We start from the raw sequence: 21865 nt of genomic DNA on the forward strand, positions 1-21865 counted from the left end.
TGTATGTGGAAAAGCCTTCTTGACTAAAAGTGTCCTCTCTATTTTAAAGACTCTCGACTTCACACATCCATAGTGGCAAGCACATGGTGACAGATTTTCCCCCCACTCTAGTTAGCTGATCAGGAGTGAACTGTAATACCTTCAAACCTCATCATGTGACTAAACACATAAATCCACAGAGCAAAGCAGCAATTATGTGTTTTCCTAATTATTTTGATCTCATCCATTTAGAAACTATTTACAAGTGAGTATCACTGTAAACAGCTGAAACATGATTACAGAGCAAACTCTCACATGACTGTAGTGTTTATATATATGCAGTATGTGTGTGTTTAGGTTTGTTGGCTCTTGTGTTGCTATTAGTGTCTGAACTGCTACCCTGGCTCTGGCATGAGCACAAATCAAATTTTCACTTTGGCATCTCAACAAGAAGGCAGGCGGCTAAAAATAAAATTAACCCACTTTATTTAATGTTCATGACCAAATTAATCTCAAAGTTCACACGGTTTGCTTAGATGTGTTAGGAAGCTTTTTAGGCAAAGGTGGACATAAAAAAGAAGCAACATCTTTTTCACTCCATCACTAATATAATAATTGGACTACAAATTCCTCAGAAATCCCTGTGCCGTTTTCCCATCAATACACTCAACCTAATTTGGGGTGGGTTGATTGTTCTAATTAGAAACAGGTCAGCTTGCTTTTATAGATGTTTAAAATGGACAAATCCACCGCCATGACCACCATGTGACTGTTTGCACACCTTTTTTGAAATATAAGGACTACCATAAGGGATATGGAAAAATGATGTGTCACTTCCTAAAAGCCTCATGTCCAAAGCTAAACTTAACAGAGAAAAAATGTTCCAGTGTTGATGACTTCTTTCTATTTATACTCCCACCCTGAGTCTTATTTTGGACATTGTTTCTTAGTCACCTCTTTTATTACACACAGACTTCAGAAACTTCTCAAATAACTAGAGGCGATAATAACATAAGTGTAATGAGAAGATCACCGAGGGTGCAGCTACTCTTTCATCACTATTCTCCCTTCTGTCATCCCTGGGATTATATTATTTGTGCACATCTGAATAGATAAAATCTCTTTGATAAAGCGATGTTTTTTTCTCAGAGGTGGTGTTTATTTGAGAAAGCGCAATCTGCATGCACAACACAACACAGCATGCCTGTGTGAGCTGAGATATTAACACTTATTTCTGAGGCTAAGAAGTAGCCGTCCAGCACATGGGAGTGGCTTTGGATCCTGTCACATCATCAAAGCTCTGTGTAGAAGAATGGCCACCAGACGTGCTCATACTGAGGATGACCTTTCCTGCCCAGTGTGTGGACATATTCTAAGTCAGCCTGTGGTGCTCACTTGCAGACACAAATTCTGTAAAGCCTGTCTGAAAGACAGCTGGGACACACAAGACAGTGGGGATTCACATTCACACTACTGTCCTCTTTGCTGGCGCCGTTCCTCTATGGATCAAATAGTCGTGAGCACTGTGCTCGAGAAGGCCTGTGAATCCTTCAAGAAGGACAGAAGCAAGAATGACCCAGAGGCTTGCAAAGAGCATGGAGAAAAGCTCACACTCTTCTGTGTGGAAGACTTAGAGCCAATTTGTGGTCTATGTGGGAAAGCAGCTGCACACTCTGGGCACCGGCTTTATGCCATCGGGGAAGGTGCCCATGACTGCAAGGTAAGCATGTTAAGGTCACAGGGATACTCAGACCATTTACTTTTTGCAAACATAAGTTGCACGGTTTAATTAGATCTCCTTATCTTAAACATAAATATATTTGCACAAAACAATCTCTATCTGCAAATGACGCAATGGATAATGAAAAAAATGTTTGTTGATGTATCAGCCACAGTGTTTGCAAGGTAAATGACAAGTCAATGACTACAACCTAAGATTAACAATAAGGTTAAGCCTGTGTAATTAAGGATATGTTGACAGTCCTGAATAGTCTGAGAGACAATATTTCAGAAGTCAGCCTCAAAGACTGTTTATCATTTTATAAACAGGTGATGCATCATGTTGTACCTCAACTGTATTTTAATTGAAATCTTGTCAAAAAAAAGTTTTTTCATTACTTTTGACTTTACTCTTCTGAACTTCTTTTGTATTTCTCATAGTCTGATATGCTGATACAATATGTGTGAAGCTTTTTTTCTGACAGTGTTCATTAACATTCTAATAATAGATTTATATATTTGGTTTACTGTTGCTATTGCTGTGCGAAAAGAACTGAAACTTGACTCCCACACGGTTTCTCTGACGCCACATTAACTCTGCTCATGCCTTCTTCTGCCTGGTCTCAAGACCAGTAAACATTTAATACTTATCTGAAAAATAAAACTACAGGAGCCTATATTACACTCCTGTTTGGATGCTTGATATTGTTTGTGTCACCAGATAAAAAGATATTTGTCTCTTAAAGCCAATGCTGATGTAATGTGCAGCTTTGCACTGACATGGAATGCTGCCATGAAGGGTATGCAGCAGCTGAAAGCCCCGCTTTGTGCTGGCAGATTGGCCACCTGCCAGAGTGACCTTGTTTTAAAGAGTTGATGGCCTGTCTTTTTTTTTTTTCTTTTTTTTTTAAAGGAGGAACTAAAGAGTGCACTCTTACCATTGAAAGAGAAATTACAGCTGTACAAGAAGACAAAAATGGTCTGTGAGGAAATGGCAGAACATGCCAAGGTACTGTCGGCTCCATCAGTTCCAAATGTTGCTTTGGACTTCAAAAAGAGCCAAGGTGCGGAAGCAATGATTACTCATCAATCATGTGTCTTTCCAGAACCAAGCTGAACAGACTGAAACACAGATCAAACAGGAATTTGAAGCCCTTCACCGTTTCCTTAAAGAGCAGGAGGCTGCCAGACTTTCTGATTTAAAGGCTGAGGAGGATCAGAAGAACTTAATGATTAACCAGACGATTGAAGAGATCAACGGTGAAATGGCATCTCTTTCCAACACCATCAAATTAGTTGAACAGGAGATGTCAACTCAAGATATCCCATTTCTCAAGGTAGACCAGATCAATTAGAACAGCAAGCTGACTGTAATGTTTTTATATATTTGAAAGTATCATTTGATAAATGATCCTCTTTATTTTTACTTTCAGAAATACAAGGAAACAATAAGGAGGTAAGTGCTACCACATCCACTTCAGCTTATTAACAATATTCACAAATTAACTGCTCGAGTATCTTTTCAGAACCTGGCAAAGTTCTCCCGATCCACAAATGGTATCTAGTGCTCTGATTGATGTGGCCAAGCACTTGGGCTCTCTGAAATATAAAGTGTGGGAGAAGATGAAGAGGATAGTCAAATACAGTGAGTTTCACACACAGAATTTGTTTACCAGTTTTACTGTCATGCTTTTATGCCAATCACAGCACCAACTTCTTACTTATTTCCCCAAGCTCCTGTGATTCTGGATCCGAACACAGCAGCTAGCTGCTTCATCATCTCCGAGGATCTCGCAGTTGTGCAGAACTCTACCCAGATTTTCAAGCTCCCAGACAACCCAGAACGTTTTGACGTCAGTGCTGAGATGCTGGCCGCTGAGGGCTATTCCTCTGGACGCCATAGTTGGGATGTAGAGGTGAATGACAACACCTACTGGGTGGTCGGGGTAGCCAGTGAGTCAATCAACAGGAAGGGCAAACACATTCTAACACCAGCAGAGGGATTCTGGACTATAAGGTTTCGCAATGGAGAGCATAAAGCCTGCACAGCACCGTGGGAGCCGCTCAACATGACCAAGAAGCCGGATGTGATAAGAGTGGTTTTAGACATGGACAGAGGCAAGGTGACCTTTTACGACCCTAGACAGAGAACACCCCTCTACACCTTCACAGATGTTGTCACGCCTAGAGCCTTTCCTTACTTTTGCACTGCTTGCAAAGAGCATCCACTGAAAATTCTACCCTCACGGATATCCTTATCAACAGAACAGTAAATCAACTTGAAGACATTATGAAATTGTTCTGTAAACTCTGAGGCTCTTCATAATGATCCAGGTTACAGTAGGATATTAAAGTAACCTTTAATTGCTTTAAACAGACACAGTTTAAAATCTTTCATTTGAGTTAAAAAATTTCCAACAGATCCATGATTGTGAATATCTTCCCAAGCTTTACAACTACATCTTACAACAGTAATGAGATTTTTTACACAATAACAGTTACTATATGTGACCTAGTATCGTATGATGAAAATATCACTTCTGTGATTTCGACACACAGTTAAGCTCATATTAAAAAATAAAGTCATTAAATACAGATCTTAGTTTCTTAGTTTCATAAAAGGCACATAAAACAGCAATGCTGGCATATTTGTAAACAAGTGTCCTCAGAAGTTCAGATTTGACAAGTGGGATTAGTTTCCCATTGCAATAAACATGTCAAAGATAAAAATGTCAAGGGTGGGTGTTCAAGCTAGTAGCCACATACACTGCATGTTGAACTCTGGTCTCTTAGCCTCATTCATACACACAGCAATAACACAAAACTATTGTTTAAACCTATACAGAATTAATCTTGCAGCACAGTTTATAAACAGGTACATACCATGTAACAAAGTTTAACCTGACTACCCTTTTTTCCTACTCACATTAATGTAAGATTTCTACTCCACTCTATGTGCGGTGATGCTCAGATTTTAAAAATGGACAAAGATGCTATTAAAGGGAATAAATGCCCACACATCATGTTCTGGTGTGTTACTTATACAGTGTTAAAACATCATCTGTTACAGTACTCTCTCCATGTCGGAAGCCCGCTCAGTCTCTTCCCTGCAACTGTGGTACATCAAGGCTGAGTGATGCACACACTCCTATATCTATATATTACTCATTCTCTGAAAAGTAGCTGTTTAAGTAAGGGTCCCTGACTGCCCTGCTAAAGCCTCCAGATCATAAAGACATTCTTCCCTCGACTATAGTGTTGTATAGCTCCTCATTCATGGCCTCGTAACGTGCACCTCTGGTGTTTAAAAAGTAGATCTTGTCATTCGTGAGTCGTGGGTCGAATCCCTCCCTCTGCAGCCTGGTTTTCTGGATTTTAAATGTACCTATACAGAAATATTGATACACACAGATTATAATTTGTTTTCATATGTAGTCATCAGTGGTAGCATAAAACTAAAGGAGCATTTTACCAGTGGTGTCTACATGTGGGGAGATTCTCAGGAACACAGGGCGAGCATACGGAGGAAGAACTCGTTGGATATCCTGCAAGAAATTGCTGCAGTCAAAACTCCCCGTGGCATCTGCAATGGCAGCCATGCCTGCCTTACCTTCCACACCTGGAGTTAAGCATAGAAATAAATAGTTGTAGTATTGAGTTCTTTTAAAATCACTAAACAATAAAGGGGAACTACATAGTCCCAATGCAATGCTAAAGGCAGTTAAGTACATGAACCATTACCTGCCACTGCCACACCATACACTGCAACATCAGTTTGACCCAGAAGATTGCTTAGTATACCCTCAACCTCAGTGGTGGAGACGTTTTCCCCTCGCCAGCGGAAGGTGTCCCCACTGCGATCCCGGAAGTACATGTAGCCCAGCTCATCCATCACTAACACGTCACCTGGGGTGGAGGTAAAGCAAAGTACCTGTGCGGTTTTTACAGCTATTAATCACTGACATGAGTTATTTAAACTTCCAAGTTTTGTTTGAATAACAATTACCTTGAACACTTGAAAAACACAAGTTTAATGTAGCAAATTTTAAAAATGTGATGTGCAAGCTATGCAAGCCATAAACAATGACAGACAGAAAAATGGGTGAAGCTCCCACTACATCGATAATCAGCTGTAGCAAGGTGGATGTCACAGTAAAAGTTTATATATAAACTCTGAAAACAAAACTTTGTGCGAGACATCATTATCAACTTGATCATATGGTAATTTGCTGATTTTGCCAGGTAACAGGGAGAAATGACTCCAGGTGATCTGAATGATCTGAATGAACTTAATCTATTTCCTGCCAAGTCGACTGAACTGCAGTAGACTTCATGAATGTTTGTTTAGAAAAGACGAGGGACAATAATTTCTTTATAGGTGCATCAAACAAAAATTATTCCCAACCTGATAAATAAGCAGAATCATTTTTCTTGAAGACATTGTGAGCGATCTTCTTCTTTGTAGCATCCTGGTTAGCATAGCCATCAAAACGCCTTAATGGGTCTTGTTGGTTGATGCGGCCTACCAGAAGGCCTGGTTCCCCTGCAAGGCATGGAGGACTATAATTTAGCACTCTAAGAAGACCAGCATAGGTCAAAGACTCCCAAAACCCTTCAAGTTGTAACTGCTGTATAGATGTTCAGTACCAGGGCGGCAAGGCACACAGAACCCACGGCTGTCCCGAACAAGTTCCATAGTGTCTTCATCAACCCTCACCAGACGGATGGGGTACACATTGGGAAGAATACGGCTGTTGAATCCACAGGCTCCCACCTGGCAGGATAGAATTAGCTAAACTCTGATCCAATTAACATTGTAATAGTGAGGACATGCATGTCAAGTTACATGGTAGTTGCTGACCTTGCCATCCATGTTAGCAATGCTGCAGTTGCACTCGGTGGCCCCATAGAACTCGCCAATCTGCGCCACCCCAAAACGCTCCATGAAGGCTTCCCAAACACTGGGGCGCAATCCATTTCCCACAGCAAGCCGTACTTTGTGTTGCTTCTCAGCTGGCCGCACGGGCTGAGACAAGAGGTAGCGGCAGATTTCCCCAATATACTGCACCACCTACAAGCCGAGGGAAGAAAAAAAAAAATCTTATTGTTCAAAACCTCATGGTTTATGAATAACTTCAAAAAAACTATTATAAATGCCATACTAATGAAATCAATAGGTGCTTACAGTGCAGTTGTACTTAATACAATCTTCCCAGAAGCGGCTGGCAGAGAATTTTTTCTTCACTACAACAGTGAGGCCGTGGATCAGACATTGGCCAACTCCAATAATGTTTCCTGGAAAGAGAAGAAAACTTGATCAAACCTTGAAGGTGAAACTGTAGTCATTAAAAATCTGTAGACTAGCACCACATACCTGCTGAGTGATAGAGAGGCAGGCAGTCATAGACAATGTCATCAGAGCGCATGCGAAAGGCAAAATACCCAAAAGCAGCAATTCTGTAATAGCTGTCAAAGAAAACAGAGATTCCCAGATAAACATTAAATGTATTAACTTTGAAGAAAGGTGATTTTTTTTTTCTTTTGGTAGTGATTCTTCAAGAAAACATACCGACTGTGAACCACAATGGCAGCCTTGGGCAATCCTGTGGTCCCCGAGGTGTAAATATAAAATAGGCGGTCTGCAAAACAATAGAATATAGCATAAAAATGCACCCTGCAAATTTACATAGTGTTTTATTTACTGCTGGGATGGCATTTTGGAAACCAATGCATTAAAGAACTGAAAATGCAGACATCGTTTCTACTTTGCTTAATATTTCCCTTTGCAATTTCATCTGAACTGTTATGTAAGGTATATCTGAAGCTCACACCTTTAATACTGGCTTATATGTTAATTCATCTAAGACAGATTTACCACTGGGCTAGGAAATGGTTTATTAATATCCAGACTGGACAGTGCAAGCAAGTCACTCTTATCTGCTCCAGACAGCTGTCTAAGAAAAATAAATGCAACTGTCATAAAATGACTCACATTATTAGCCAAGTATTTTCCTTATCAGGCTTGAGATATATAATTACTGGAAAGTAATTTTAGTTTTGAAATAGCAGTGTGAGAAAAATGAATTACTATGGCGCATACACTTTGGGAATTCAGAATCAACCAAGAACCAAAGGTTAACAGCTACACACACTGTAAGGAAATTGTTTAAGAAGGTATCTGAAATGGAGTCACTCATTAACATACAGATTAAGTGTCAGAGTGAGAGCTGAGTTTAGTGAGATACTCACCATTCATTCCTTTAGGGGGAACACAAGGCGAAGGGGAATGTTTAGGTGCAGCAGCTAAAATAGGGTCCAGAGGTTGAGCAGCAAGACAGGCTAACTGTTCTGCACTGAGGTCTCCTGTACAAAATCGTACCATGGACTGGCTCATGGTGGAACTGATGTCCAACATAGCTGGCATTCAGGAAGAAACATAGTTAGATATAAAAAGGGGATATAAGTCAGCTCAGTTCAGACTCTCTAGATTGTATGTGTGTGATCATAAAGTTGTCCAACACCATTAGATGATTTTAATTCAGCTAGTGCTCTTCAAGGTCATAACCTTGGGTAGTAATTCACCACAATCTGCTATTATTAGATCACTTCTGAACACTTATGTTTTGATCACTTGGTTTTCTGGGATTCTCATTCGCCCTTTAACTTGAATTCCACTTTGGTAAAGGGGAAAGTTGCAGGGAATCTAATCACATACTTGTGTATGTACAGCCAAAAATTCCTGGCATTTGCCAGTTTGACACAGTTGCTGATGTTTTCTCTCTGTGCAAGTTTGAGATTCATGGGATCCATGCCACTTGTAAATGATCAGAATAGGACCTCCACTAAGTGATTTAAAAATAACACTGGAAACTAACTAAAGAGCTCAAGGTTGCACAATTGAAGGAGAGATCAGCCAAATTCATATCAGGTATTGTCTCTGGCTTTTAGAAGTTGTATTTAAACTGCGTTAACTAGCTTCACCAAGAATTTCACTGGCAGCATGGATGCCAACAACAGGTCCAACTCGTCTTACATTTCATAGGCCCTGTCATTATTATTGTTTGTTTTACAGCAGGCTGAGGGTCGCAGATGCGGATACTGCCAATATTGTTGTGACGGTGCTGGACTCCCTTGTTGTCAGAGAGGCGGATGTTGTCCAAGATAAGGACAATTCTGGACAATACCCTCCACCCACTCCATGAGTGCCCAGTCACAGGAGCACGTTCAGTGAGAGACTGAGATTACCTAAATGCACCACTGAACCACACAGGAAATCATTCCTGCCTGAGGCTCTCTCTCGGTACAATTTCTCCATCTAATGCACAGTACACAGTGCAATAGTTAAAGCCTTAATATTTGCATATGCTCTACAGTGACAATAACAAAATAAAGTTTTACAGTTTAAAGTTTAGAGTACAGTGTCACTCATATATTTAATCTCTGTAATATTCTGGATATTTATAATTGAGCTATTTCTTATACTTTGTAATATTTTAGATTAGTTCAGTCTGTTACTGTTCTTATTGTCTTGGAGCAACTGTAACTACATCATTTCCTTAGGGATTAATAACATATTCTAAAACAGATTGAGTGTTAACAACGACACCACCTAAGATGACCATCTACTATACCGTTACAGATATCAAGCAAGGAATCTGTAGCTGAGACTAGCTGTATTGTGGGTGCAAACATAACACCTGTCCCTTGCTGACAGTATAATACTGCATCACAGATTTATACAAACAGCTCCATTTATACAAAATTAAAACAAATACTCATTTTATGATCAGCTCTCTCTACATCATCTCTACATTCTTACCATCCACCAGCTCAGCTCCGAACACAATCGCCCGTGACTCTGATACCCCGATACAGTGCAGAAGAGGATCACAGCGGAGACTAAAGTTGATGAGTGCAGCTTCCACTCCAACTTTGGCTAAACCCAGCCAAAGTGCCACCTGTAATGGCCTACTTTCCATGAAAAGGGCCACAACATCTCCGGAGACCCATCCTTGACCTCTCGCCCAATGGGCGACTCCATTTGATATCTCATCCAGCTGGGTGAAGGTCCACATTTCTCCTGTGGCCTCATAGATGAGAGCTGGTTTATTTGGGTGGAGTTTCACTGTCTGGGCGAAAATGGAAGGAATATTGCTTCCATGGTGCATGTAGCGCCATAAGGCCAGCTTCACTCTCATGAGCACATACAAGCCACTGGGGGAGTGTGACAAGAAAAATCAGGTCTAAGCACAAAGATGTATACAGATATACACGCAAATGAGTCCCAACTTGATGTAGATGTCGTTAACTTACTTGAGGTCTCTCTTGGCCGTGCGTGCTGCAATGTAGAAGTATTTCCAGCTGCTTGTGCCTAGATATACCCCAAGACCTGCTGCCAGACTCCAGGGCCAGGACACCCCGAAGAGACGGCACAGTCCCATGGACCCCAGAGAGGCTGAAACACTCGCTGCATTGTGCATTCTTGTCACAGTATAAAAGGAGAAAGACGAAGCGTTTAGCAGAAAGAAGTGGCTTGAGCTAAAGCCTACATGAGTTCCACTCTGGAGGCTTAAAGTACTACAGTTGCAGGTCAGTACACACGAGAAACTTTTGCAGGTTGTAACTAACGCATTACTCCACTGAACGGAGATTACGTTTTTAAAGGGAATTCAGCTCAAATTTAAGCATCGTGTGTGAACAAGCGGCATTTAAAGAACCACTGTTTACTCACAAACTTTAAACGCATAACTTACCTACAGGTCAATTAGACAGAAGCACTGTCACCTTTCACCCGATAACCTCGCAGGTCGGCCCGCCTTATTATTTAGAAAACCAGCGGTATTTCAAATCGTCCTTCCGTTTGTTGGGAGCGTCGAGAAAGTCCCCAATGAAGCGTTTTCAGGAAAATCCGTATTATTTTTTTTCCAAGTCTTAGCACACTTTTACTTCTTACAGCGCAGTTGTGCTCAAGTATTTATTAGTTTATTCAAAGTACATCTATAAATATGTCAAACATACGTTAGCGAGTCCAGTCACGTGTCCTCTACGAGCCTGCGATTATAATTTGTGCCCAAGTGGCACAAATGTGAATGAGAACAGTTAAACTCCAGCTGAATGTGGCTATTTTCTGTACTCCATATTGAACAGAGTCGCTGCCACACAAGCACCACCCACCACGGGCGTTAACCTTCTCCTGCAGGTCCGCTATTGGTTAAACTCACTGCTTGTCAAGCTTTTCTCAATTTTGATTGGTCAAATTTAATACCGCCCCATTGGCCAATCTGCAAGTAGCTGCTATTGATGACAGAACCGGTACAGACTACTAAATGTTGTGAAATGTAGTTCAAGTCCGCCTCCATCTCTTATTCACTAACTGCTTGTGTAAATAAGCTCTTGGTTTGTTAATAAATAGAAAGTATCTATGTTCTCTATACAAAAAGTCCATGAGTAATATAGTTAATGCAAATAGTGGAACTATGTTCTTGTCAGGGTCCATCTCTGTCCACAAACTCTGAAGAGCACTGTCTTCCTCAGTAAGATGTAAACCCAGGGGTCTAAGATCTGATTCCAGGAGGCTATACATAAAGCCACATAGATGAGCTTTTGAGCTGATGTTCCAGGGCTTTGCTTGAGCTGCATCAGAAGAATTTGGATCTAAAATGTAGGAGAAAAATGAGAGAAAACAATTATGATGTGTTATTTATTCTTTGTCCCTTTTTATTAATCAGATCTAATATTAAAATAAATCATATCTAAATTATTGTAGAAAAAAAGTCTTCAGAATAACAAAAGCAGCACTCACAAGGAAGGGGCTCCAGCAGACACAGGAAACAACAGTGATGACTACCAGTTGCGCCATTACCTCTATATCCAATGAAAAAAACAGCGAAGAAGATGATGTACGTGATTCATGACGACCAAAGCGGGTTGTGTGGTTTGTTTGACCATTGGGGGTCTTCATTCTGGCATGCACCAATGAGGCAACACTCATTATGTTGCTGAACAGGGAAAGGGTGAGCGCAGTGAGGCCCAGACATGAGAAAATCAAAGCCAGGTAAGTGTCAGCTGCAAAACATGGAGAAGTAACTCTCAAAAAACACCAGGTGCATGGATATTGGATAGTATAAGTCCCTACTTTGAGTAAAGGCAGAATTGCCAGAACAAGTGCAAGAGCGGAAAGGAATAACACCACCCGTACCACATGAGCCACAGTAATCATATTAAAACGACAAAATGGCTTAGTGATGGCCACACAGCGCTCCACTGCCATAACACAACCGAACAGCAAAGGGCACAGGCCAAAAAACACCATATTTGTTCCAAAGACATCACATAGTTTCATAGTATACTGATGATTCATGTGGAGATACAGTGCAAAGGAACCTAGGATCACATGACCTCCGAGGTCAGCCAAAAGCAAAGCCACTGTTAGAAGTAGGAATGGTGCTTTGGACTGGCGGCAGAATCTACCACGAGACTTAGCCAGGATGCTCAGTGCAGCAAGGTTGGAGATGGTGCCGAATAACATTGTGAAGCAGGATATTGCTAAGCCTGAATTGCTCATGGGAGGTGGGACGCTACTATTCGGCTGGCCACATGTCTGATTCAGATGGCAAGTTGTCATCATTTCCATTGATACCTACAAAAAGAAAAATTATGAAAAAGTTTAAAAGAACATGCATTAGTTAAAGTCTACAATTTTTTTAGCTAATTTCAACCTGTTTTGCCATCTAGATATCTCAAGTAAATCGCAGACAACAACACATCAGAGAAGTTAAAAACAAACAAACAAAAACTCAGTAGATACATGCTTTACTGGGCAGCTCAAAGTAATAATAAGTGGTATGTTTCTGACAAATGGGATTTAAAGAGCATTTAGATGAGCCTCTATTCCTTGGCAAGAATGAAACACAGTAGATAAAACCCTGCTTTTATTCCTAATGAATGATGTAGACTAATGATGCTTAAAACATGTCTCAAATAGGGTCATGCAACAGGCTTGATTGAAGTACAGGAGCAAATCTATACTAGAACGGCTGAAAAAGAAAACAAAACAGAGTGCTGCAATGCCCCAGTCAAAATTCAGACCTCAACTCCTCTAAGAGAGCTTTGCATAAATGAACTGAAGCAACACTGTAAAGGAGAGTGTTTATTTCTTTTTTTAAAGAAATTTCTTGCCAAGATCTCCCCACAATCACGTTTTGCTTAAATTATTTCAGTAGAGGGGAATGTATCTAAACGTATAGTATTATTTCTATGTAGTAAATTGCCATTAACTTACCTTCAGACTCCTTTGATGAACACTCAAAAGGAATGAAGGATGATGAATGTGCCTCTTGATAACACAGATGCCTCATGTACCAAATCACAGTATGATCACAGTTGCCTACGGTTATTTACTTTCATTCCCCTCCCCTAATTTTTTTTCTTGTCCTCTGAAAGCTCCTCTTCCTGCCTGGTCTACCTTTCTCTTTCTCTATCTGCAGACAGGTTTCTCTGCATACTATTCTTTCCCGTCTGAACATGTCCTCTAATCTACTCGTAAGAGATACTCATTTGGAACAGAGTAGAGCTCAAAAAATGTTAGTCCTCACTAATATTTTCTTCCTCAAATTCCAGCATTTATACACCAGACAAAAATCATCAAAAGAGTTTGAAAGAGTAGATGATAATTAGATACTTAGATGCACCATCACATGCTAAACAACATCCTAACAGGTATCTCACATATTAAAAATTATATTATTGAAAAAGTATTTTAGACATGTATTTAAACATTTTCTAAACAAGGAATTTGCAATGATAACTTAAACAGCATTATTCATAAACCTATGTGTAGACTTCAGAGTTGTTCAGAGTTGTTATCTGTGATCTTACGTAAACAGGAAGGAAGTGGAGACAGTCTCCCATTTCCTCTCTGAGTATAACTATTTCAGTCTTTGAAGTTGAACCCTCAGATCTAAGAAACATAAGGGGAAAGATGGAAAATGTCATTGAATGGAAGCGGAATTATTTATTTTATTTCTGCTAAACGACTAAAGAAAAATAGAACTCTTTATCCTTCCACTGTTTTTATTTTCCAGATAAAATAAAATGAATGAAGTCGGAAATGTCAATACACAAAGGCCTAAAATATTACAGAGAATATGTATTCAGTTTAAAGCTTCTGAAAATGTAAACAGAAAAACATTAAAATACAATTCTGACTAATTGAAAGACATGTCAGAAGGTGCTTCTGGAGAAAATTGTGGATGCCACAAAAAGCATTATTATGTTACCCTGTGTGGAGCTCTGCTTTATCTGTTTAATCTCTTCAAGCTTCTTTTGAAAAATAAATAAACAAAAATGAAATTGAAAGGAAATTGATGTAACAAGCTTTGTGTAAAGTCATGTTACCAAGAAAGTTTGAGTGCTGTGTAAAAAGTAACACACGCAGACACAAACACACACGATGTGAAATAAAAGTTTTGAAAATTGAATATTCTCTGTGTTGCATCAAGGATTCTTTTAAAAGCACTGTAAGTGTAAGTGTTAGGACACTGAAGGGAAGAACTGCTGTAATAGTTTTTATATATATAATGTTTATTTATATAACGTTTTTAGTCTCACAATTTTTTGTGCCAGTGTGTTCTTGGCACCAAATTAAAAATGATATTATTTCTTCACAAGCAATCAAGTTTGACAGTTTTTTTGTTCCACATTCTTTTTGAAGAAACCATCATTTTTTGGGCCTAAAAAAAATCTTATATATGCAGTTTTTCTTAAAGCTGTTTTTCTTTTGTGATTTCATCTCATCAAAGAAAGTATCTGTAGCTCATCAATGACACGGCTGTAAAGCCTGTAGCAATAAAATCACAATGTGACTGGAGTGGGTTACAATCTGACAAGATTGGTTAGAAATGCAGTATATGTTGGCATGTGATTACCAGGGTAAAAGGCAGGATCTCCAGCAGCTATCTCCATCTGGATGTCCAAATTAGCATGCTTAGTTGATAAAGCCGTGCTTCCTTTGGATATAACAGGCCCCTTATGTACAAGCAGGTCCGCCTCTGAAACCAGACAGACTTTTCTGAACATGCGTTGCTTCTTTGCTAATACTGTATAAAATATAAGTTAAAGGTTGAATTCTACTTAACGAATGGTCAAAAATTCAACTGATTTACCCCTATTTAATGTTTGTGAGTAGAACATATATTAATCTCTGAAGTGGTAGTTAAGTGCCCTATGAATCTCAGAGCATTTCCCACTAAGACCAGAACATGTGAAACTTTCCTTTTAGAATTGAGGACTGCTCTGGGCAAGAGGTCATCAGTCAAATTCAGTAATCTCTACAGGCACAGGAGAAGAGAAGGAGATGGAGTGAAATACAGTTAAAGTCAGAAAATATTTAGCCCATGACACAATTTTAAATAATTTATTTCTGTTTTTCAATAGATGAGAATGCAACAAGTTAAAGCTAAGCTAATGAAACTCAGCTTTAATTCAAGCGACTCAACAAATAAATAAATGAACAAATTAAAACATTATTATAATTATTCCTATTTTTCTACCCAGTCACCTTTACTAATGCCCTTTGTCTATTTATTAATTTATTAATTAGAGTCATAACAAATTAATCAGAAAGAAATAGCCAGCGCAACACGAACAGTTTTCCAACATCCATCCATAGGGTCACCAGACTCTATCCTACAAAGAATGTCCTCTTCATTCAGGTCCACTGATTTCTTACTGTCTCTGAGCTCCTGAGAGATTTATTTCAGATAATTCACAAAAGAAGTTCAGTTGTTTTGTATTGTCACTGGCTCAAAATGGTTCCATTTCTGCAGTGAAAATGGGCATTATTAAGAACAAAAATATTATTGATCATTTAGTGGGAAAGAATGGATGGATGGGTTTTGAGATTAAAGTTAAAAAAATGAGATTAAAGTAATAATTCTATTTTGAGAAAAACATCATAATGTGGAGATTACATTTGTTGTTTCAAGACAAACTGCCACATCTGCTACCCTCTACAAAATGCCCCGTGTAGATGAACAAATTGATGAGCTGTCTTATTGTGTTTTGTGATACAACATACATCCTCTTTATTAAACAAGGGTGTAATCATCAATACCGTTGCATCTGTCCATTGCCAGCCATTTCACTACAAATCTGGCCAACTCTTCCAGGTTTGTGCGTGCTTTTCTTTCTGATCGCATGCAGCTGTCTGAAAATTAAGCTTCTACAATTTAATGTAATCAACCCCTATAGTAGTTTTCTAAATATTACAAATCTAATTATATTGTTATATAACAATGCCTAGAGACGATAAACATTTTGCTGCATTATGTCATACTCAGCCCTCACCCCCTTATTTTTCCAGATTCCCAGACAAGTTAAATCAGCCAGATTTTAGTCTGAAGCCAGCATTGCAGAAACAGTAATAACTGCCTTGTGTGTTGATACATGATGCATTGTGAACACAGAGATTTCCTTTTTGAAATTTGTTAATGTCTAGATGAGCAGAAAGAAGACATTTAAGAAGAGCTGAGAAAAAAAAATCTTAAGCCATCACCTTGAACACAGAAGAGAAAAAGTTTGTTGCAAACACAGATTTCATTTATTCAATGTTATTTCAAAAAATCATGTTGCACATTATACATGTCTATATATTTGCATCTATAGATATAGATAGATATTACATAAATTATATATTGGTGTCAAAATGTAATATAAACAAATCACAAAAGCTCTCATTCAAAACAAGGATACCTAATTATTCATATTTCTTAATTTGTACATTATAAATGCTCTTTGCAACTGTATTACACAAAAGAAAAATGAACCTGGTCGACCTTCACTGTTCATAATATTTCAAACACAGGATGCCAGATGTGTGTCCTGAGTGAAGTTACTGTTAGTGTTACTGTCTTATCTGCAAACACCATCAGCCTTCCTTTCTGGTGAGCTAGCATCCGCATGTTGCATGTAGTTTCTGCTGAGTGGTTATATTTCAATTTACTCTGAAAGCATACATAGAACTTCTCAAGTGCTGCACCCTTTATATTTTCCCTGTACAGAGAAGGGAGTGGGAGCCCCAACTAGTGGTAGGTAACACAACAACATTACAGAACCAACAGTTAACTGAATATAAATTCAGGCAAAAAAAAAAGATGATTAGTTTAACCAACAACAGGGTGATGGTAAATATGACTGAGGTTAGGGTAAACCTCGGCTGCTTGAAAATGAAGTCAAAGCAGAAATTGCAACTATTGCAGTTCCTCTAGATGACACAAGAAGTTGATTCCAAAAGGGGAGTCAGTCTGCATAGACTATGTTAAAAAGGCAAATTTTATAGCATTAAAAAGCATATTTACAGCCTGGTACAAAAACCCTTTTGACATCTTCAGAAATTTCCGCTTCAGAAATGACCAGGGGAATTCTACAGATATCAGCAAGTATACAAAGTCATCATCCCTCCACTTTTATAAGATTGCTTAAGAGATATTTGTCCAGTACAAAAACTGAAATATATATGTCAGCAGTTTTTATCTGGCAGGTGATATAAATGTATATGCACACACACACACACACACACATATATATATATTACTTTCTAGCTCCTCAAAGTTGACATTCTCTTGTATCCTGGGCACTCTTCGAAACCTGATGATGACAAAATGAAGAATATTCTTATTCAAAAAATGATCAAAAATGTCTTTCATTATAACCAAAGGATCTTATTCACTTCACATCTTGATGTCCTTCAGAACAGCTTATCAAACAAACAAAATGGTCAAATTTCGAAGGTGTTCAAAATGAAACTTCAGGAATAGTTTGCGGCAGTACCGCTGCCGATCAAATGTTAATCTGTGCCATCAATTTCTGTAAATAACTGCTTACACGAGCTTTTCTGTCACTCTTCTTCCGAGGAGCACACATTCTGGTCAAGGCGTGTTTGTACTCTTCCCTCACCTAAAATGAGGATATAAATGAAATTTTACCGACAGGCAAGAACTTCTTATTTAGTTAAGCATGAATATTACTAACCTGCCTGGAAAACAGACAATACACTGCAAAGAGTGTAACTCCTTCCAGGCTGCCAAAGATGGTGAGGTAAGCCATGGCTGTATGGTTTTCCTGAAACTGGAAAGAACCAAAGATCCAGGTGTTGCCCAATACAAATAGCTGAGCCACTGCACTAATGGTGAATGCCCTGCAGAAAACATGCATGCAAGAAAATGAATGACCGATTGAAAAATCAGCCTTTGTTGGCTACGGACCAATCCCAAAACAAAAATCCAAAACCTAGATAAAAAATTCTAAAGCAACGTAAGAAATAATCTAAACAGCACAACCAAAACTCAACAGGATCATGATAGTGATTTCTATGCGCAGCTTATGGGTAACTTACTCTATTTTGTGCAGGTCATCCAGGTCAGGGTTTACACTTGAGAACTTCTGTGCTAACTTCCATACAGTTATGAAAAAGAAGAAAATGTTTACCTGAAAAAGCAAAAACAAATGAACAACAAAAGCAACATTTATGTTTAAATCAGCTTTTTTTTTTACACATCATTTTACTCATTTCCCTAAATTGATTTCAACTTTACTTACAATGATGATTACACATGCAGGGCCAAAGTAATTCCAAATAAATCCCTGGGTTACCCAACAGCTGAAATGCACATTAAGAGTTAAGATAAATAGAGATTCAAGGATAAATTGATGATAAAATTTTAGGAATAGAGGGAACTTACTATCTCTCAGTGCCATGTCCCCTGGAATTAGCTAAGGCAGAGATGGCAACAATAACAGCTGGAACTCCATAGGCAGCTGCCATCATGTGGAGGGTTTTAAAGTTGGTGTTCGAAACAAGCATTATCATCCTGAACAGTTGTACACTGTCCAGACACATCCATAAAAATGTTGCCAGATAGGAAAAATGCAGGATCCCTGTCACCACTGTGCAGCTATCCTAATGGGGAAGAGATGAGATATTGCCGAACTAGACTTACTAAACTTCTGTTCTTTTCCTCATTTTGTCCCTTTACATCACAATTCAAGTTAAGTAAAAAATTCTGGATCTGCATTCATCTGAGCTTCAAACACAGTTAGTATTTACCTGGTTCTCAAAATGAGAGATTCCTGCTAGAAAGGCAAGGTTTGCAATGAAGAGGCTGATGCAGAGATGCAGGTGGATGGTGGTTCTTGGACTTTTAATAGAGCGGATCATTGAGAATGTCAAGATGGAGATGAATAAGCAAATCAGTGAAATGGACAGGAACACCCATATGATCAGATGAAACTCAAACTTCTCCTGTTGGGAAAGTAAATGAAAGTACATGAAAGTGGATTAAAGGTTTAACTACTAAATAGTCTGAAGTTTAAATGTTGCAGTTAATTAGTTTAAACCTTAATTTCATTGTAAGCCGTGAATATAGCAAAGGTTCCCAGGTGGTTACAGGAACAGGAAGTATATTCCAGGTTTGACTCTGCCACACCGCAACCACGATCAGACCATGATCCTCCATTCACTGAGGAATCCCAGAACACACAGATGTGGAATGTCTGATTTGCCTATAAAACAAATATATGTGGGGTTTTTTTTTGGCAAAAGTGATCACCACAATCTGAAACAACAAATGAGAGATAACCTCTACCTGTTCTTCTAGGTGGTTTAAAGTTAGGTTAACTGGCGTTTTGAGGTGGCTTGTATTTCTGTTGCTGACAGTGACAGTCGCCACTTTGGAGTTTATCTTAAAGCTCTGGTTCTTTTGTGATTTCATCCCATCAAAGAAGCCATCTGTAGAGTTTTCCAGGTTTGAATAGCTCATCAAGGACACTGTTGTAAAGCCTGTAAGAATGAAAGGAGAGCATCATTAGAGGGGCTCATAATTTGATGAAATTGGTTAGAAATATAGTATTTGTTGGCATATGATTACCGGGGTAATAGGCAGGATCTCCAGTAGCTATCTCCATCTGGATGTCCAAGTTAGCATGCTTAGTTGATAATGTTATGTTTCCTTTAGGTATAACAGGCCCCTTGTGTACAAACATGTCCAGCTCTGAAACCAGACAGACTTTTCTGAACATGCATTGCTGGTTTCCTAAAATTATATCAATAAAAAATCATCTAAAAGTGAATTGATTTATTTTCTTCGAATTTCTATTTAACCTGTCTGGGTTGAGGAGATATAAATCCTTGAAGATTTAGTGAAGGGTCCTATGAGTCTCAGAGCATTTCCCACCAAGTCAAGAAAGTCTGAAACTTTCCTTTTATAATTAAGAAATGCACTGGACAAGAGCTCATCAGTCATATTCAGGAATCTCTACAGGCACAGGAGAAGAGAGGAAGATGGAGTAAAATACACTTAAGTCAGGCAATATTTACACACGGGCAGACATGCAGACACACATTCAGGGTTACAGGGGGCTTTATTCTATCTCAAATAAATAAAACAAAAGAATGAAATGATGAGCTAAGCAACACAAAAAGGCAGCAGAAGACAACAGCGTTGGATGATTGCTGAAAACTTTTCACCCAGTAAAAGAACACCTTAACATCCAGCAAGTGAAGAAAACGCTCTAGTAGGTTGGCATATCATATTTACAAATTAGTTATCCAAGCCTAGCACAATGAAAAAAAACCCCACAAAGACTACACAAAAGGCCAGATTGTGAATGCTCTTCACTCAGCATTTAAGACAAAAAAAGAGATATTTGTGATTATGTGTGAACAATGCAATCATTCTTTAGGAGTTAATGTAATACTTTCTTTAGCTTGAATTACAGCTGAAAGCACACATTTTAATTGCATTAATTGCATTTAAATGTTTCATTAAAAATCTATTGCAGTACAGAACAATATTTCTTAGAAATCTGTTACTGTCCAAATGTTTCTGGACATAATCGTAACAGCAGGGTGAAACAAGAAAGAGTCAGACTGAGGCAGACTTTGATATTGGGGTCAACATCAACAGTCTACAAGAAATCTGAACACCATATCCCCCCTTCCACCCCCCTCCAAAAAAACAAAACACTACAGTTTACTTTAGTTGTACCTTTAGAGTCTCCTCTCCATTCAGCTCTACCGGTCTTTTGTTGTTTGTGAGTTCCTGACAGGTTTTTTCCATGTAATTCACTAAGCCATCTGCAATATGAAATCTCTAGAAGAGGGATTGGAGGATGATAAAATAAATCTATGAGATAATACGCATTTCAAGTATATTTTGACTCGTGACATAACTGTGTCTTGTGTGGAGTTACCTCTTTCACATCATTTATATCTTTGAAAACATCACAGTTTAATTCTGAGGAAATAAAGTATTAAATGTTTTTACTGATGACCAAAGTTTTCTTGAAGTGTTCTGTTCATGCATTTACTTTGAAGAAAATCAGATTAAAATGGATCTTGGCAAAGTTCAGTTTTTATTGTATTCTCACCAGTGCAGCGTGCCGTTTTGTTGCCATAGTTAGTGAACCCTGCGTTGCACATGCAGTAATAACTGCCTTGTGTGTTGTTACATAATCCATTCTGACCACAGGGATTTCCTTTATGACATTCGTTAATATCTAGAGCAGCAGGAAGAAGACATGTAAGAATACCTCTGAAAAAAAATCCTCTGCCATCACCTTAAACTGAAGAGCTCACTCTAAAATGGCAGCACCAATGAGAGCAACATTTTACCTTCACATGTAGCATTTTGATCATGACGAAAGGTTTTATTCCCAGTAGTAGAAATGAATCCATCATCACAGGTGCACGAGTAATAGGGGATTGCATTCTTACATTTGGCGTTAAGTCCACAGATGTCTTTGATTTCCAAACATTCTTTAATATCTTTAAAAAAAAGAAGAGACCTTTCATCTTTACATACATTATGACTGTATGACATAAACTTTCTCCAAACCAACCACAGAGTTGTTATCACCATAAATTTGAGATGACTTACCTATACATGCACCAACTGTAAAATTCACCTTCCCTGTTGGGTGTCTGAAACCACCTTCACATTGGCAGTAGTAGCTCCCATTTGTGTTTGTGCAGACTGTATTTTCTCCACATGGCTTCTCATCTGTACATTCATCTATGTCTTTGTAAGGACACAGAAACGTGAAAAGATGTATTTGCATAAATATGTGCTTCAATATGAATTTGTTATAGATTTAAAAATAAAAATAGCTT

General features: G+C 38.6%; 4 protein-coding genes across 4 annotated transcripts; 1 reads left to right on the forward strand and 3 right to left on the reverse strand.

Moving 5' to 3' along the window:
* Positions 1 to 1024: 1024 nt before the first annotated feature.
* trim35-13 (tripartite motif containing 35-13) lies at positions 1025 to 3980 on the forward strand. The gene is made up of 6 exons (XM_005745361.2): positions 1025 to 1699; positions 2612 to 2707; positions 2805 to 3035; positions 3132 to 3154; positions 3225 to 3343; positions 3433 to 3980. The coding sequence occupies exons 1-6, from the start codon at positions 1292 to 1294 to the stop codon at positions 3969 to 3971; spliced, it is 1416 nt and encodes a 471-aa protein (XP_005745418.1). The 5' UTR covers positions 1025 to 1291; the 3' UTR covers positions 3972 to 3980.
* A 59-nt stretch (positions 3981 to 4039) lies between these two features.
* slc27a1a (solute carrier family 27 member 1a) lies at positions 4040 to 10857 on the reverse strand. Its single transcript, XM_005745362.2, has 13 exons — positions 10452 to 10857; positions 10012 to 10179; positions 9518 to 9912; positions 7948 to 8115; positions 7268 to 7337; positions 7073 to 7164; positions 6884 to 6993; positions 6560 to 6769; positions 6346 to 6472; positions 6104 to 6241; positions 5440 to 5604; positions 5171 to 5317; positions 4040 to 5083 (listed from the first exon to the last, which is right to left on the reverse strand). Exons 2-13 carry the CDS (start codon positions 10176 to 10178, stop codon positions 4926 to 4928), a joined length of 1947 nt encoding a protein of 648 aa, XP_005745419.1. The 5' UTR covers position 10179; positions 10452 to 10857; the 3' UTR covers positions 4040 to 4925.
* A 50-nt stretch (positions 10858 to 10907) lies between these two features.
* Positions 10908 to 12226, reverse strand: ptger1c (prostaglandin E receptor 1c (subtype EP1)). Its single transcript, XM_013913896.1, has 2 exons — positions 11501 to 12226; positions 10908 to 11352 (listed from the first exon to the last, which is right to left on the reverse strand). The coding sequence occupies exons 1-2, from the start codon at positions 12224 to 12226 to the stop codon at positions 11173 to 11175; spliced, it is 906 nt and encodes a 301-aa protein (XP_013769350.1). The 3' UTR covers positions 10908 to 11172.
* A 4128-nt stretch (positions 12227 to 16354) lies between these two features.
* Positions 16355 to 21768, reverse strand: LOC102204448 (putative adhesion G protein-coupled receptor E4P). Its single transcript, XM_005745363.1, has 16 exons — positions 21633 to 21768; positions 21368 to 21520; positions 21124 to 21252; positions 20947 to 20990; positions 20742 to 20846; positions 19856 to 20009; positions 19623 to 19745; positions 19341 to 19534; positions 19093 to 19257; positions 18803 to 18997; positions 18438 to 18655; positions 18295 to 18355; positions 18092 to 18183; positions 17728 to 17893; positions 17581 to 17652; positions 16355 to 17343 (listed from the first exon to the last, which is right to left on the reverse strand). Exons 3-16 carry the CDS (start codon positions 21173 to 21175, stop codon positions 17302 to 17304), a joined length of 1683 nt encoding a protein of 560 aa, XP_005745420.1. The 5' UTR covers positions 21176 to 21252; positions 21368 to 21520; positions 21633 to 21768; the 3' UTR covers positions 16355 to 17301.
* Between the last annotated feature and the right edge of the window lie 97 nt (positions 21769 to 21865).

This window comes from Pundamilia nyererei, unplaced genomic scaffold, assembly GCF_000239375.1.
Source record: "Pundamilia nyererei isolate P.nyererei 1_Seehausen unplaced genomic scaffold, PunNye1.0 scaffold00158, whole genome shotgun sequence".
NCBI classification, from domain to species: Eukaryota; Metazoa; Chordata; class Actinopteri; order Cichliformes; family Cichlidae; genus Pundamilia; species Pundamilia nyererei.

Bases quoted from the DNA above. Each gene is read 5' to 3' on its own strand.
- LOC102204448 (XM_005745363.1), bottom strand. From the start codon at position 21,175: ATGTGCAACGCAGGGTTCACTAACTATGGCAACAAAACGGCACGCTGC. The intron at 20,847-20,946 runs GTAACTCCACAC...TCCCTCTTCTAG, and splicing joins ATATAAATGATGTGAAAGAG to AGATTTCATATTGCAGATGG. The intron at 17,344-17,580 runs GTAAGCAGTTAT...TGTCATCATCAG, and splicing joins AGAGTGACAGAAAAGCTCGT to GTTTCGAAGAGTGCCCAGGA.
- slc27a1a (XM_005745362.2), bottom strand. From the start codon at position 10,178: ATGCACAATGCAGCGAGTGTTTCAGCCTCTCTGGGGTCCATGGGACTG. The intron at 6,994-7,072 runs GTATGTGGTGCT...TTCTCTTTCCAG, and splicing joins GCCTCTCTATCACTCAGCAG to GAAACATTATTGGAGTTGGC. The intron at 5,084-5,170 runs GTAAAATGCTCC...ATTTCTGTATAG, and splicing joins CCCACATGTAGACACCACTG to GTACATTTAAAATCCAGAAA.
- trim35-13 (XM_005745361.2), top strand. From the start codon at position 1,292: ATGGCCACCAGACGTGCTCATACTGAGGATGACCTTTCCTGCCCAGTG. The intron at 3,036-3,131 runs GTAGACCAGATC...TTTTACTTTCAG, and splicing joins AAGATATCCCATTTCTCAAG to AAATACAAGGAAACAATAAG. The intron at 3,155-3,224 runs GTAAGTGCTACC...GTATCTTTTCAG, and splicing joins TACAAGGAAACAATAAGGAG to AACCTGGCAAAGTTCTCCCG.
- ptger1c (XM_013913896.1), bottom strand. From the start codon at position 12,226: ATGTTATTCGGCACCATCTCCAACCTTGCTGCACTGAGCATCCTGGCT. The intron at 11,353-11,500 runs GTGAGTGCTGCT...CCTACATTTTAG, and splicing joins TCTGCTGGAGCCCCTTCCTT to ATCCAAATTCTTCTGATGCA.